This window comes from Myotis davidii, unplaced genomic scaffold, assembly GCF_000327345.1.
Source record: "Myotis davidii unplaced genomic scaffold, ASM32734v1 scaffold993, whole genome shotgun sequence".
NCBI lineage: Eukaryota > Metazoa > Chordata > Mammalia > Chiroptera > Vespertilionidae > Myotis > Myotis davidii.
In genome coordinates, this window is record NW_006285483.1 from 1,062,450 (window position 1) to 1,077,438 (window position 14,989).

The 14,989-nt window shown below is 47.1% G+C and overlaps 1 protein-coding gene across 1 annotated transcript in view; it reads right to left on the reverse strand.

Annotated features, from left to right (window-relative positions):
• ACACA (acetyl-CoA carboxylase alpha) overlaps positions 1-14,989 on the reverse strand; it is a 229,022-nt gene that overhangs the window by 3,625 nt on the left and 210,408 nt on the right. Inside the window, exons 53-54 of the mRNA XM_015559072.1 lie at positions 6,987-7,141; positions 6,196-6,366 (exon numbers count right to left, since the gene is read on the reverse strand). Coding sequence (XP_015414558.1) covers positions 6,196-6,366; positions 6,987-7,141 — 326 coding nt within the window. The remainder of the gene's footprint in view (positions 1-6,195; positions 6,367-6,986; positions 7,142-14,989) is intronic.

Here is a 14,989-nt window from a genome sequence, read left to right on the forward strand (position 1 = left end):
GCGCTGTCCTCACCCTCCCCTTCCTTCTCTGGACACGGATGGAGATAGGGAGCATCCACGGGGTCCCTCTAGGGCAGTGATTCTCAACCTGTGGGTCGCGACCCCTTTGGGGGTCGAATGACCCTTTCACAGAGGTCGCCTAAATACATCCTGCATATCAGATATTTACATTACGATTCATAACAGTAGCAAAATTAGTTATGAAGTAGCAACGAAAATAATTTCATGGTTGGGGGTCACCACAACATGAGGAACTGTATTAAAGGGTCGCGGCATTAGGAAGGTTGAGAACCACTGCTCTAGGGGCATCAGTGCCTACATTCTGGCGCTGGCCTGTCACTCTAGGTCTCTACCGAGTCCACAAAGGCTGAGGAGACTAGTCAGAAGCCCAATTTTTAGTAAAGTGCCGATTGAGTGGGAAAGGCTGGCTGTTTGGTGTTTGGAAATGACATGTGTCCTTTCTGAGGAGCTGAGGCCCAGGAGCTGCTGCCTGGTTGTGGCCGTCTGGCATGGAGGAAGGACCTGCCGCACGGGGACAGGCACCGGGTCAAACCGCTTTTACTCTCGAAGAGCCTATTTCAAATGGTCAAGACGTCTGTAACCCAACAAACACTTTTTTTTTCAAGATCATTTAGCCGAGTATTTCCTAGGTAGTTGACTACATAATAATTCAGGAGTGTGTTAGAAACCTAATAGCCTGCTCTTCTCCTCTCATTTTCTTTACAAATCATTTAGGAATCGTTTTGTTAATGGTTTCCGGAAAACCAAGTACCACCATTAGGGCTCATTCATATTTATGTCATTTTGTTTGGGTAATTAAACACAAAGCTCGTCATTTAAAGGTGCGCTATCCTTCTCTGTTATCACTAACGAAGTCAAAGTCAGAATGACAATGAGTTTGGTGCTGTAGTTTAATAGGTGGATGCATTAGGGACTCAGGCTCAGGAAACTGGGGTGTACCACAGTTGTGCCTGCATCACACATTCAGGAGGCCACGTGCAGGGAGAACCAGCCCTGATTTCTAACTTCCTATTTTGTGCCTTTAAAAATAATGGTTTCTTTTCAGACTCACTACCCATCTCTAACTTAGCTGGCAAGTCAGATGTGACTGGTTATTTATTATATGTCGTGTAATTGACTCCACATTTCCAACAATTCTTAGAATCCTTCACAGCTGAAGGCCTGGGAGCCCCAGGACCAGCAATGTGCCTTTTCTAGCTCTTTGCCCATCTCTATAATCACTGATAGAAAGATCAGGTCTCCTAGTCAGGGTGGTGTGGCCACGACGGTGCGACCTGAGCGAGCCTTCCCCCTCATCTTACACATGAGGAAACAGAGGCTGACACACCTTGGAGCCTAAGGGGCAGAAAAGCATTTTATTTGGGAGGAAAGGAAGTGTTGACATGTTCCCCGGACACGGTCCTAACTCCTGCACCCCTGAACTCTGACATCTCCATCGCTGGAAATTTAGACTTTGCTCCGTGGCTCAAAGCCCTCACAACGTGCCCCCACTTATGGAGCTCTGGAGGTAGGAAAAACTAAAACAATGACTACTGCTTGGATTTCTGTATGGAAAAAACAACAACTAGGTTTAGCCAAGAACCCCAAAGCCTTTCATTTAGGAGAATATTTAATACTCTTATTAATCATTTTTAATCCGTTTGCTTTTAATTAAGAAACAGCATGATGCTTTCCTATCAACATATGCCAGGGAGCAGATTAATTGTGGCTTAAGATAATGCTCCTTGATTGGTGTAATGTATTAGCTAACAAGATGCCTGCTTCTAACGATGCTCAGACACCACACTGAAGAGCCAGCTACCCTCTTGAGAAAACCCCTCTGTCTTCTCCTCGTGCAGCCACAGAATGTGCTAGGTGTTCAAATTCAACAAAAACACATTCCTCGACAGGACAAGGGCAACACATCCCAAGTGTTAGAACTGTTGCTCTGAAGTCTCCCCTTTGCAAACGTCCTTCTATGAATGATCTGTTCACAGTAGAACAAGTGGATGACAGCCAACAGGCCAACCCCACTTAAGTTCAGCTCGTGGCGCTGGTACACAAAGGCAGAGGGGTCGCAGATCTGATTCAGCTGCACTTTTAGTAAGAATAAACAAACTTAAGCACCCATAGGTTTTCCCGTCACAGACTTGGGAGGATGTTGTGAGCTAACTTCCTTCCCTGGGGAAAAGCAAGGGTCTCTCCTGCTGGGGCAGGGAGTCTAGAGTTGTCTGCCCTCTCAGAACAGTGTGCCAGCTCTAGTCCCAGAAAAAAATAAGACATTGTCATTTCTCTCTGAAAATTATGAAAATGTGGCTCATTATTCCTGGTGTCCAGGTGTTGACTTTAAACAAGTGTGAAATGCTGGGCGGTTAACCTCACAACAGGGCTGACACTCATCCCAACCAGAACATTAAAACCAATAAAATATCGATTATTAAACATCCCTACAGTGGTCTTACAATAATGTTCAGTAGGCACTTTATCACTCTCTGCATCAGCGGATAAGTATCTCTAGCACTACTCAGCCTCACTAATTGTGTGTAGTAATTAGTCTATCTTACAAAATCTAAATGACCTGTTTGAAAAGTTTCATTTCTAACCTACTAATAGCTGTGAAGTTCTCTTTACTCAGTGGTACAGCAGGGCCAGGGAGCAACCCGGGCACAGCCTGATGGATGTGAGCCCTGATGACCATGCCCCACAGATAACTCACCCATGAGCAGCCTGGAGACACCTCCAGCAATGTGATTTTTTCCGGAGGCTTTGGAGTACAACAGCCATGTAGGCTGGGGTCTCCTGAGGCCACTCCAGTCTCAGGTTCTGCCTCACCTCCTGCCTCCCTGGCCCTAAATCAGAAGTGTGATACACAGACCATGGGTAACTTGAGGCGAGGCCTTGGGATTGGGGGAAATCCAGAATAAGAATAAATGGGTAGATATCTGGAGAGTAAGGAGGTGCTCTGGCATCTTGGGTTGTGGATAAGTTAGAGCATGCCAAAACAAAGGTCAGTTACTGATAATCTACTATGTTCTTGAACCACCACCCTCCTGCCAAGATCATTAACACCTTAAGCGCCCAGTCAGTCACCGGTGACTGACACTATACTTTCTGTCCGGAAGACAAAACAGGCTGGCGCTTAATGTGTTAAGTTGTACCTCTTTAACTCTTAGTCTATGTTACTTTATTTTCTTACCTTCTAACAAGCTGTGCTGAGAGAGAAAGAAACGGACATACACTGTCTACTGAATGCCAGTCATTGTGTTCCACACTTTACTTATGTTATTTAAGCCTCATGGAACCCTGTCTTACACATGAGGAAATAGAGGCTTAAACAATATGTCTGCACCAGTAAGTGGCAAAGCTGGGATCCAAAAAGTTTGAGATTCTAAACTCATGTTTTAGGACCCATTAGAATTGCTCCATGCAGAGTTCCAATCTCAATTTTTACTATTAGGCAGGGGGTGGGATCAGTCAGTTTGAAAACCCTCAGACTGTGGATCTAAAATTAAGAGAGAAAGCGTGCCCAAGAAACAAACGTGTGCCCTGTTTGATTGAAACCTACCTTTCAGGGAGCTGCAGTGATGCTTCCCTTCTGCTGCAGGAAAACTACGAACCATACCCTATGACGGGACTGTCCCAGGGACTCAGAATCCCCTAACTCATGGTAGTGGATTCCTCTAAGGCAGTGATTTTCAACTGGTGAGCCACAAGAATTTTTGAAACATGCAGTACCTGACTGTTTAGTCAGGGGCACTGACCTCTTTTCCCTTAGATTGTAAAAAAAAAAAAATAAAATAACAACAGCCATCCTGTGTGAATGCCCTGCCCTGAACCATAAATATATAGGCCATATAATAGAGTTGCATCTTATTGGTCAATTCTTGGTACCAGAAATCCTTACATACAAGTTATAGGCACCTGATTTTTAAGAAGTCACTTTGGAGCAAAAAGAGGTAGGTAATTAGTATTTTTTTGGGGTGTGTCATGAAATGAAAAAGGTTGAAAATCGCTGCTCTGGGGGAAACAAAAGAATTACATCATCCAGTTAGGTAGTATCACAGTGTCTTCAAATTTTTAGTCCCAGAATCTCCTTTTTTAGGATTAAGATTAAAAAAGCAAATTATCTAGGAAAAAAGAACACAGCATGGCTAATGGAGGCCTACCGCTAAATGTCTTTCCTGACCAGTAACCACAAGGATTAGAGTCACTTCTTGGTGCAAAGCTGGGGTCTAGACTCAGCCAGGCTGCACTTGAGAGCCACAGCACACAGGATCTAGGACTGTGTGAGGGACCAACAAAAAGTGACGGTATTAAGCCATTCCCAAACACTGAGCGGATTGCATGTCAACCCTTCAGAGGCAGCACACGGCCTCTGAACGTTGCTACACTTTCTTCTCTCAAGGGCGCTGCAGATTTTATCATCCACCCCACATAAACTAGGTCCTGCTGAGCCTGCAGAATATAGAGGAGGTTTCAAAGCCACCTCGCAGGATCACCGGCCTGCCTCTCTCTCCTTGGCTGTCCTGAGCTGAGGTGCAGGAGGATGCTGTTTGTAAACGGGCCAGGGAAGCGGCCTCCTCCAGCCAGGAGTCTGTCCACAGTCAATGTTCTCTCCATCATAAGAAGTGGAAATGACCTCTTCCTCCAGACGCAGTCCCCTGGGAGCAGGACGCTAAGGAGCAATGGAGGACCTCTCCACTCACTTCACGCTCGGAAGAAAGCTATTCCTTCCCTCATCCCTGTGCCTACTGAGGCCGCACACGTCCATTAGTGACTAATGTGGTAGGAAGGCGGGACGGGCCTCTCCTGGCCACACGCACACACTCCATTTACCTAGCCAGCCACTCTTAACTGGAGAACAACCTCTTATTTTACACTTGCATGACTTCCAATGCCAACTTCCCCTAGAAGCTGCCAGTAGCCACTGACAAAATTGTCTCACTCAATTATGATGCCACAGACTGACCTTAACCTGAACCAAATGTCACATGAGGCTGCACTCCCCTGCTGCACATCTGAAATATTTATCCAGAGAAGCTTTTCAGTCGTAAAAACATGGGTAGACTTAACACAAAGGTGCATCTTAGAAGGACCCCGATTCAGTGCCTTTTACACGGACGCAAACCTAGGAGCCCTTTCCTGAGAACATGCAACAGAGGCCGCTGCCCCCAGCACTCCCGCCCAGCAGTCACACAGGCTTCTGATCGCTTAGCTCTCAGCAAAAGGTATTTTCAGCACCTACTGCCAATATTCTGACAAAATGTTTACATGATGTATGTGACTTACTTTTAATCCATATACTAATAAAGGTTAAATTCTTGTACTTAGAAATAAAAGGTCTAACTTTTCCTTCATGTCTTCCCGTGGCTCTCTGTGCAGCCCGGGATTCCAGGGGCAGACGCACCCCATCTCAGCAGTCACTGCTCCAAGGCACGTGCCCTCTGTGAAGTCACCCCAAGAACACCCCGGACTCATAGCTCACACTTTGAAATCAGATCTCTAGTGGCCACAGCACCAACCACCTCAATCACCATCACCTCTTCGGCGTCTTGCTCCTGCTTTCTTCAATTCCACCCTCCACACAGCCTGAGCAGTCTTCCTACAACCAAGTCAGACGTGTCTCTGCTGCTTAAAATACCTCAGTGCTTCCCCCAGGGCCAAGTTCAAACCCCTCAACACGGCCCCACATGATCCCAATCTCTGAGCCACCTTGAAATACTTGCAATGCATGACACTCTTGTTTCTGCCTGGAATGTTCCTCCTGCATCCCCAAATCCAACCTTTTCCTCTGGTTCCTCTCTACATTGTTCTCAGGTCTCTGCTACATCCCTTCTAGAAGGCTCCCCAGACCCCCCTCTTGCTCCCCACAGAGCGGACTGGTGTCATGCTCCATGCTGTGCTGGGTTTGCTACGTTTAACCTGTCTCACTGTGGTATGTGGCCTCCTGACTCCCCTGTCTCTCCCATAGGTGGAGAGGAACATCTGCCTCTTTAACTGCCATGTCCCCAAGGCCTAATGCAGCATCTGTTATTTAGTACATATTCAGAAAGGTTTGCTGAATGATACAGTGTGAGCTGCAAAAAATGCCCTACAACTTCTGCCCTTAGAGGCCTGGGTTCTGAGGTGACAAGCCCTGCATCCTCAGGTGAGGTGGGAGCATAGCATGAGGCTACTCCGAGGGCGCCCACCTACCTTCACTGTTCCTTCCACTTCCACAAACCAGCGCCTCAACATGGCCTGGACCTGGCCGTCAGTCAGCTCAGGGTTGGCGTTGTGGATTTTCTTCTTGACTAGGTCCTCCAGCAGGAGGCGCCTCAGCCGCCAGTAAAAGAAGGTGCGGGATGTTTTCCAATCCAGGATGTCCTGTAACAGACAAGAATAACCCCAGTCACCCCTGTCCAGAGGGAACTCCAGGCACAAAAACCCACTCGCCAGCAGGCCGCTCAGAGATTTGAGAGCCGGCTGTGAGCCCCCTGCTCCGCACATGTGTCCCAGTTCAGGATGTAGCCCCCTGCACCCACCACTCTGCTGACCACAGCACCGTGCACAGCCATGGGCCTGGCTAACGCATAACCCCACTCTTGGCTGCGATGTTTCGGGGAAGGGGCTCTGAATTCCCAGATAACCAGAGTGAGGAACTGGGTTTGAGCAGATGGCTCCAACAACTTGCACACAAATCAAGTCTGTTAGCTGCTGCCGGAACCCTGACACTGTGGTAATTTGCAGCCTGAGCACCACCCGGGCAGCGCTCCCGCGTGACTCAGTTTCCCACCAGTAGAATGGAACTTGCCTCCTGAGCAGTCCAGGAGGCAACCTAAATCATGAATTGTTTTAGGATTAGAGTGGATATAGGAAAAGGGAGAAGTCTCTCCATAAAATGGAAAATGGTCTGACCTGCACACACTGTTTTAATCTGCCCCCAACGGCTCCTGCTTGTGAGCCTTCAGATCTGACAAGTCAGAAGCGACAACCACTGTACTTACGTTAATAACACCCTTCTCCTGCATCCGGCCCGGTGTGTCATGCAAGTCAGCAAACTGCACGGCTACCTGGTGGTATATGGGAACCAGGAATTCCTCCCGCTCCTTCAGCTTGTTCTCCAGCTCCTTCCGCTCAGCTGCACTGAGCTCAGGGGTGCCTGCAATTAAAGTAACCTGCCCGTCACACGCTGAGGTGACCGGAACCTCTGTCCAGGAGCAGCCAGTCATGGGAAGCTCAAAACCGCCCCTCCCTCTGTGACCCGCTCCCCGTTGTCATCGCCACCTCGGTAGAGCAGGGCTCCCGGAGACGCCACGGGGAGCACACAGGTCCTCCTTTCCCTGTGGAGGTCACAACTGTGGAAGCAGCCGCGAGAGTCCCTGTCCCCAGCTTCCCCTGAGTGGGGCAAACCACCACCTGGAGGCCGGAGTGTCTATTCCTCCCACCGACTGACAGCCAGGTCCTTTCCTGGCAAAGGACCCCATGCCCATGCCCATGCCCTGTGACCTGCTGGACTCTCAGAACATAGAACATGGGACAGCACCCCCTGTGCTTCTGGAACAAAGCACAGCTCTTCTCTCCTCACACCAGCACCCACCCAACTCAATAAGGACCCAAATGGCTTTTAAAGTCGCAGGCTGCTTTCCTCCACAGCTTCTCATCTCAGGTTTGGATGCTCTTAACCTGAAATCTATAGAATCCAACCTGGTGAGAGCCGGGTCTGTGTGTCTCATGCCAGCTCAGTGGGTTTGCCAGCCCTCTGGCTCCTGCCTGGGCTGCTATGGACAGAGCCAACCCCTGACCACAGTGACAAAGACACTCTAGTTCCTGGGCTAAAAGAGAAGGAAGAGGGGAAAGAAAAAGGCAGCCCACAAAGCCTATTTGGATCAGAGCTTCTAAAGCACACGGACCCTCAACTGGACAGACAGGAGAGTTTGCAATTCCTTCTCCATCACGGTGTCCCAGTCGAGGTGCTGCTGCTGTACTTTTATTCCTAACTGCTCTCAGAATGAACTGGCCATCAATACGGAAACGGTGGTTGCCTGCCTAGTAAGAAGGAGTAAGTCTGGCTGAAGGAGCTCTAGGTGATCGTCCCTGGTGTTGAGGACAACCCGAAGGGCTTTGTCACTAAAGCTGACAAGTAAATACATGGCCACAGGTGACGGGACGCAGAAGAAAAAGGTCTTTTTCAAGCATGTCTGTCAGGGAACAGGCCTGGCTGTTTATGCCACTATGAATCATATGCCATAAACAGCCTTGGGCTGCTGAGTGAGCCGTAAGTATTATATACAAACACATGTTAATAGAACAGGGATGTAACTATAGTACCTAGTTCCATTTTTTTATGAGGTTTTTGGATGCCCAACTCTACTTAAAAAACCCCACACACCATCACTACTTTAAAACGGTAAAGCACAGAGCTGGAGGCCATCTCTTCTTGGGCTCCCACACAGAGGACAATCACAGACTAGTCACTCTGGTCCCTGACACCTCAGCAGCCTTCTTTCCAAACCAGGGACACAGCTTGATGGCGCTGGGCCCCATGCAATGGGAAGAGATGAAGGCCCATTCATTCTAACTGGATCTGCCTGGAGAACGGATGGGTAGAGGCCGGCTACAAGCTTCTGCGAGGAGACTGCCTCAGTTATTACACCCTGACAGGGAAGCAAACATTTTTCCTCCTCCAGTAAAGGAACCACGACTCCTTGGAGAAACAGCTGATTCCAGGGATGGGGCAGGGAAAATACAAGATGAGCCTGGAACACATTGTCACAAAGAACAGGAAGCACTGATAAAATGACTGGGACATGCCGAAACCGGTTTGGCTCAGTTGATAGAGCGTCGGCCTGTGGACTGAGGGGTCCCGGGTTCGATTCCGGTCAGGAGCACGTACCTGGGTTGCGGGCACATCCCCGGTGGGGGATGTGCAGGAGGCAGCTGATCGATGTTTCTCTCTCATTGATGTTTCTGACTCTCTCTCTCTCTCCCTTCCTCTCTGTAAAAAATCAATAAAATATATTTTTAAAAAAATGACTGGGACATGTTAAAAGGATATGAGGGTGCTCCCATTGGCCAAATCAGGGACAATCCGAGTAGCCCCTGAGTCTATCCTGATGGAAATGGTCAAATGGGAGCAAAGGGAAAGCTCTCCCTTCCAGCAGATTAACAACGAACAGACACAGAGGAAGGATGGGGTTAGGTCACCATTTTATAGCCACCACAGTAACTGATTTTGCCAAGAAAGATCAATGGATATGAAAACCAGCAGGTGAAAGTTGGATGAGGAATAGTCTCAGGTATCTCCTTACAAATTACTTACTCATTACAAAGGGGAGAATTTTACAGTGGGTTTAGCACAGGGAACAGAACCTTCAACATGATCAAAGCTACCATGGGCAAGAACAGCCTCCCAAGAGGTGGCAGGAGAAGAACATAAAACCACTTCTGCAATATTCCTGACCAAAATGCAGTCTGTCTCTCACCATGGGGAAATATGAGACCAGCCCAAACGGAGGAACTGGCTACAGAAACGTGGCCTGTATTTTTCAAAAAGAGTCCAGATCAAGGAAAGGCCAAAGAATTATTCCAGATTAAAGTAGACTAAAAATACTTGACAACAAATGGGCAAAACTTGAATAGGAATCATTGGTTAGACAGTGGTGTTGTGTCATTGTTATAGTTCCTGATTTTGCTAAATATGTCATGGTTATGTGAGGGAAAGTCTGTGTTTTTAGAAAGACACACTAAATATTTACAGATAAAGGAGCGTGATGTCTACAGATCATTCTCCAATGGCTCAAAGAGTGAGTGTGTGTGTGTGTGTGTGTGTGTGTGTGTAGAGAGTGAGTGAGCACATGCCTATGAGCATGCAGAAATAAATGAAGCAAATTGGACAAGATGTGAATAGGTGAATCTGAGAACAAGGCATCAGAAGTCCTGTGAACTACTTTATAACTAACTCTTCTGTAAAATTATATCAAATGAAAAGTAAAAAAAAAAAAAAAAAGCCCAACTAAAAAAAAATGTTGTTCCTGGCTCCCCAATGCATACAATCAATAATCAAAGCTAATAGTTACAGGGTACTAGTCACTAGTCTAAGTGCTTTATATCTATTACCTTATACCAGTGGTTCTCAACCTGTGGGTGGCGACCCCTTTGGGGGTTGAACGACCCTTTCACAGGGGACGGCTAAGACCATCGGAAAACACATATATAATTACATATTGTTTTTGTGATTAATCACTATGCTTTAATTATGTTCAATTTGTAACAATGAAAATACATCCTGCATATCAGATATTTACATTACGATTCATAACAGTAGCAAAATTACAGCTATGAAGTAGCAACGAAAATAATTTTATGGTTGGGGGTCACCACAACATGAGGAACTGTATTAAAGGGTCGCGGCATTAGGAAGGCTGAGAACCACTGCCTTATACCATCCTGACAGCAGCCTCAGGAGGTTGGCATTCTTATCCTCACCGTACAGGTGAGGAAACAGGTGCTGAGAACGGATGGACCTTCCCAAGGCCACACAACCGGAAGAGGGCACAACGAGGGCTCCGGGCAGCACGGCCCCGTAGCTTTGGGACACTATGCGATGCTGTCCCTGCGGCTTACTTGGGGCAGAGGGGACACGTGCTTCAGTGGCAGGGTCCCTTTGATTTCAGAAAAGGCTAAATGCTGACAGCAGACTCCTGGCTGGTGTTGCTGAAGTTCCATTCCACAACTGAGACCAAGACGATGTCTCCAGTAAGCCCTGTTCTATAAGTCAGGCTGCAGGTTTAAGGGTAGCTCCTCCTGTAATTGTGAAAAGCAGAACTAACACAATAGCTCTGCTGGGGGTGGGAGAGGGGTGGCAGGATCATGGGTACGACTGAATAGAAAGTTTCAGACCTACAGCATCCTCCTGGGTAACCAACCAACATTGCACTGATAAGCACATCTATGTATAGGTGCACCATATATAACACATACCATTTACTGAGCACTGACTCTGTGCCAGGCACTACACTCAATGCTTTCAGGAGCACATAGCTCATAAGTCACCCGCACAATGCAGACTTAGGTCTGGCCAGCTGTTACCACCACTGCCAGGCTGAATACCTACTATTACAGAGCATTTTCCACCTTGCTTCACATCCATCATTTCTAATCCTTATAAAACCCCAACCTTATAAAAAGGGTGTCCACTTTACAAATGAGAAAACCAAGGTTCTGAAAAGTGACTTGCCCAGTGGCATCCAGCTCTTAAGCCACAAAGTCAGGATGTACCTTGGGGCTGGTGTCCCTGAGGCCTGGGTTCCTCCATATTAAACGGAACTGAAGACCATCAAGCAGGTGTCCTGGCAGTGATTGCCACTGAGGGGAATCGGCTGGAGAGCTTGGTTCATTGGGTTAGAGAGGGGTCAAGAGCCCAGCTCAGCACTGGGCGCAGAGGGGGCTCACTTATGAGCTTGGGAGCAGAGCATTCTGAAAACAAGGCCTTGGCTTCACCAAGGTAGAGGGACAGAGAAGGCTGGCTCCTGGACTAACAAAGTTCGTGTCCACCCAATCAAGCTGTTCTAGAGCTTTGAAATAATACCAAAATAGCCCTAGCTCATCTGGCTCAATGGATAGAGCATCAGGGCACATGCCTGGGTTGCAGGCTCGATCCCCAGGAGGGGGCATGCAGGAGGCAGCCGATCAATGATTCTCTCTCATTGCTGTTTCTATCTCTCTCTCCCTTCCTCTCTGAAATTAATAAAAATACATTTTAAAGGAAGGAAGAAAGAAAGCCAAAATAAATACCTGTAACGTTCCGCCCCCGGAGACTAGGAAAATCAGAGAGCATTCCCCAAAGGCTGCCTTGCTTGGCCCTTCAGCAATGCCTCTGATCACAGTTCGGGACCTATCTCAAAAAAGCATCAAAGCAAAGGAAAGACAGAGGTAGAGAATGCATGTATTTTAAGTGCACGTGAGAAAGCCGAGGATGTGTGTGCTTTGTTTTAAGGGGGAGATAAAAAGTCTTCTAAAATTTATTTTCTAAAACGAAAATGCCGCTCTGAGCCAGACAGACCCTGTGCAGCACGCCGAGAGCCTCCTCGCCTTGTACAGCAAAGCAGCCAGCCCCGGTAATGATTTAGGGGAGATTAACAAATATGTCAATGTCTATTTTCTGCTTAATTTAAAAGCGGCGTCTATAAAGATTTTTGACTTCTGAACCCTGTTCTCCTGAAAGAAAGAAGGTAAGAATGAGGAGGGGGATAAAGAGTGATTATCCTATCATTGATCGTTTGTCAGGAGCATTTCTTATTCACTGGACTATTGTAAAAAGCTAAGCTCTCGATCAATCCTGTAAGCTCCCTGCACAATTAAATATCTTGGAATGGTTTTCTTTCTTTTCTAGCCAGATTGCAGGGCCTCGGGGTTTTTAGGAAAGCAAGTCAGGGTGTGTGTGTGTGTGTATGTGTGTGTTTAAGAATATGCTACCGAGAGGAAAATCATTCTTTTCTAGAGCCCTACTTTTGGGAAAGGCTGAAATGAGAGAAGAGAGGTTGCTCCATCAAACTTCCTTCCCAAATAAAAAGTCCCCATGAAATCCTAAAAACCCAACTTTATAATAAAAAATTTTAATGTAAAGAGTTAAATACAGAAGTCTGATCAAATGAGATGAGCTAACAGTTCTGAGACGTTACTATGTGCTGGTACTGTTCCACCTCATTTAATCCTTGTAACAACCCTAGACGATCACACTGTCTGACAGATGAGAAAACTGAGGTGCAAAACGAAGTAACTTGCTCTGCACGCAGTGCTGACCTGGGCTCTAACTCCTCCCACAGCTTGGAAACGGTGGGGCTGGGGTTTGGGCTTAGGTAGCCTGGCTTCAAAGCCTGTGCTCTTTATAAGAAACAACTTAAATGGACCCATGAGTGTTTGTCGGGGAGCAGCCTGTCAGGTGTCCCGAGGCCAACGTAATGAAAAGCCACATCTCAAAAAGCTCCTGAGGAGAGAGCAGATTTCTGCAGCAGGTGGTGTTCTTCACCGCGGGACCCCGACGGAGGGAGGCGGAGGCCAGCCTCACCTATGGATGAGCAGGCCACAGCCTATGGAGGAGGATTTGGAAAGGGGTGAGATCTTCAACGCTTACAATAGAAATCAGGCGTAGGCTAAAAACGTCTCTGCTCAAAGGCACTAGATAACCTTGTAGAAATCTCCCTTTCTGAGCTTAGTTTCTCATTTATGTAACAATACTAATCTGGCAAATAAGAAAAATGTTTTGCAAAACAATGTGATAGTAAAGTGTTTTTAAAAATATTTTTTAGTTATACTAAGAAGCCTACGTAAATTATAACCCAATTTTAATTTTTATGGGCCTTTCTTCCCTCTAAGAAAGCCATTCACTTTGATTCGTTAAATACTTATACAGCTAAGAAAAGAATTAGACCACCCTCCCTACTAAGCCCCAGAAGATCTCAGCTATAGGAACACACCTCAGCCTTAAGACTGAAAAATAAGCATAAAAAAGACTGGAGACTTATTAAGATTCAGAAGCATAAATGTAAGTCGCTGTTTAAAAGATGTATTCATATTTCCTATGTGGAGAGAAATTTCTCTATAAAGATAGTAAGAACAGTGGGGGGAAACCCTGCAAAACTATTTCTGTATCCATAACAGGTGTGCCTTTCCTCACACAAAAGCATTCTTAAGAAACTGTGTAAATCAGATCCCGTGTTAAATGCCTTCAGGGAGCTATTTAGGAGGAACCCTGCAGTGAATCCTTTGGTAAAGCAAATAATCCTTTTGTAATGGGAATAATTTCTCCCAATGTATCTAGTTTTTAAAAAAAATCCCATTTTCATAGATCTGCTTTTCTTCAAAGGGGGCCATACCTATCTAAACACAACTTCATTTGCATATTGATTTTAACAGCAATCCTCTCAGGGGATGTTTAACCCTAAGTGTCCTGGCAATGGTGTAGTGCTCTGCTGCTCATATTTTTAAAAAGTCATTAGAGTAAACCCAGAGATTTCCAAATGGGAATAAAAATTAGATGACTCCCCCTGCAGCCCTGCACTCCCAAGCAAACACCCCACACAAAAGAATCAGGAAGCAGCACAGAATTCTCTGAATTCTCGGGGCAATATCCTGGGAGTCTTTCCTCTGTGCTTTCTCCAAGTAGCTCTCCCTGAGTTGGGCAGGTGCAGGAACAGGGATCTGGGTCAATGGGGCAAGTGGGGACAGACATGTCCTGGTGACAGCCTCCAGGCAGGCAGGAGCTTAGGTCAGTCTCAGGAAATGCCTGCAGGTCCTCTGGCTGGACCGAATTGTGAATCGCTTCTTCCTGGGAAGAGGCAAGCCCGTGTGCTTTTATAAATACAACCAGGTTAATGGCTCAGACCAAACGACCCCTTCCCTTCTCCTTCCAGAAAATACTGTCACTGTTGCACTAAACTGCATCAGACCAAGGAGCTTCTGAATCAGTGGGATGGGGTAGGTTTTAAGCTGCTGCTCATTTCAAGGCGGAGGCTCCATCCTGTGCCTGCAGAGCACAGAGCCTGTGGTTAGGTGGCCATGGTTAGTGAGGACGCTCCATGTACGATGGTGAGAGGGCCAGAGGCTACTTCCCAGACGTGGGTAGTGGAACTTCATTCTTTCCTAGCGTCCTTTCCATTAAGGGTGCTGCTTTCTGCCTCAAACAAGCAAACTTTGGCGCTCTTCAGTTGCAACATCTTGAAGATGGACACAAAGATGTGAAAACACACACAGCTCAGATCTGTAATCATCTCAGCCAGAGAAGCAGTTCAGCCCCCCGCACCTGACCCCCAGGAATGTCCGTTCCCGTCATCCTGGCTGCTAGCTTGGGAGGAAGGCATCCTGGAGATTTCTGCAGAGCCTCACTGCAGCCACGACATCCCACCTGCACCTGGGGGGCCCCGGACCAGGGGTGCCGGGTGTGGGGAGGCCAGTGCTGCCTCTGCCTGTGTCGGACAGGCACTCCCAGGGCGTGCTCCGTGTGGGCACA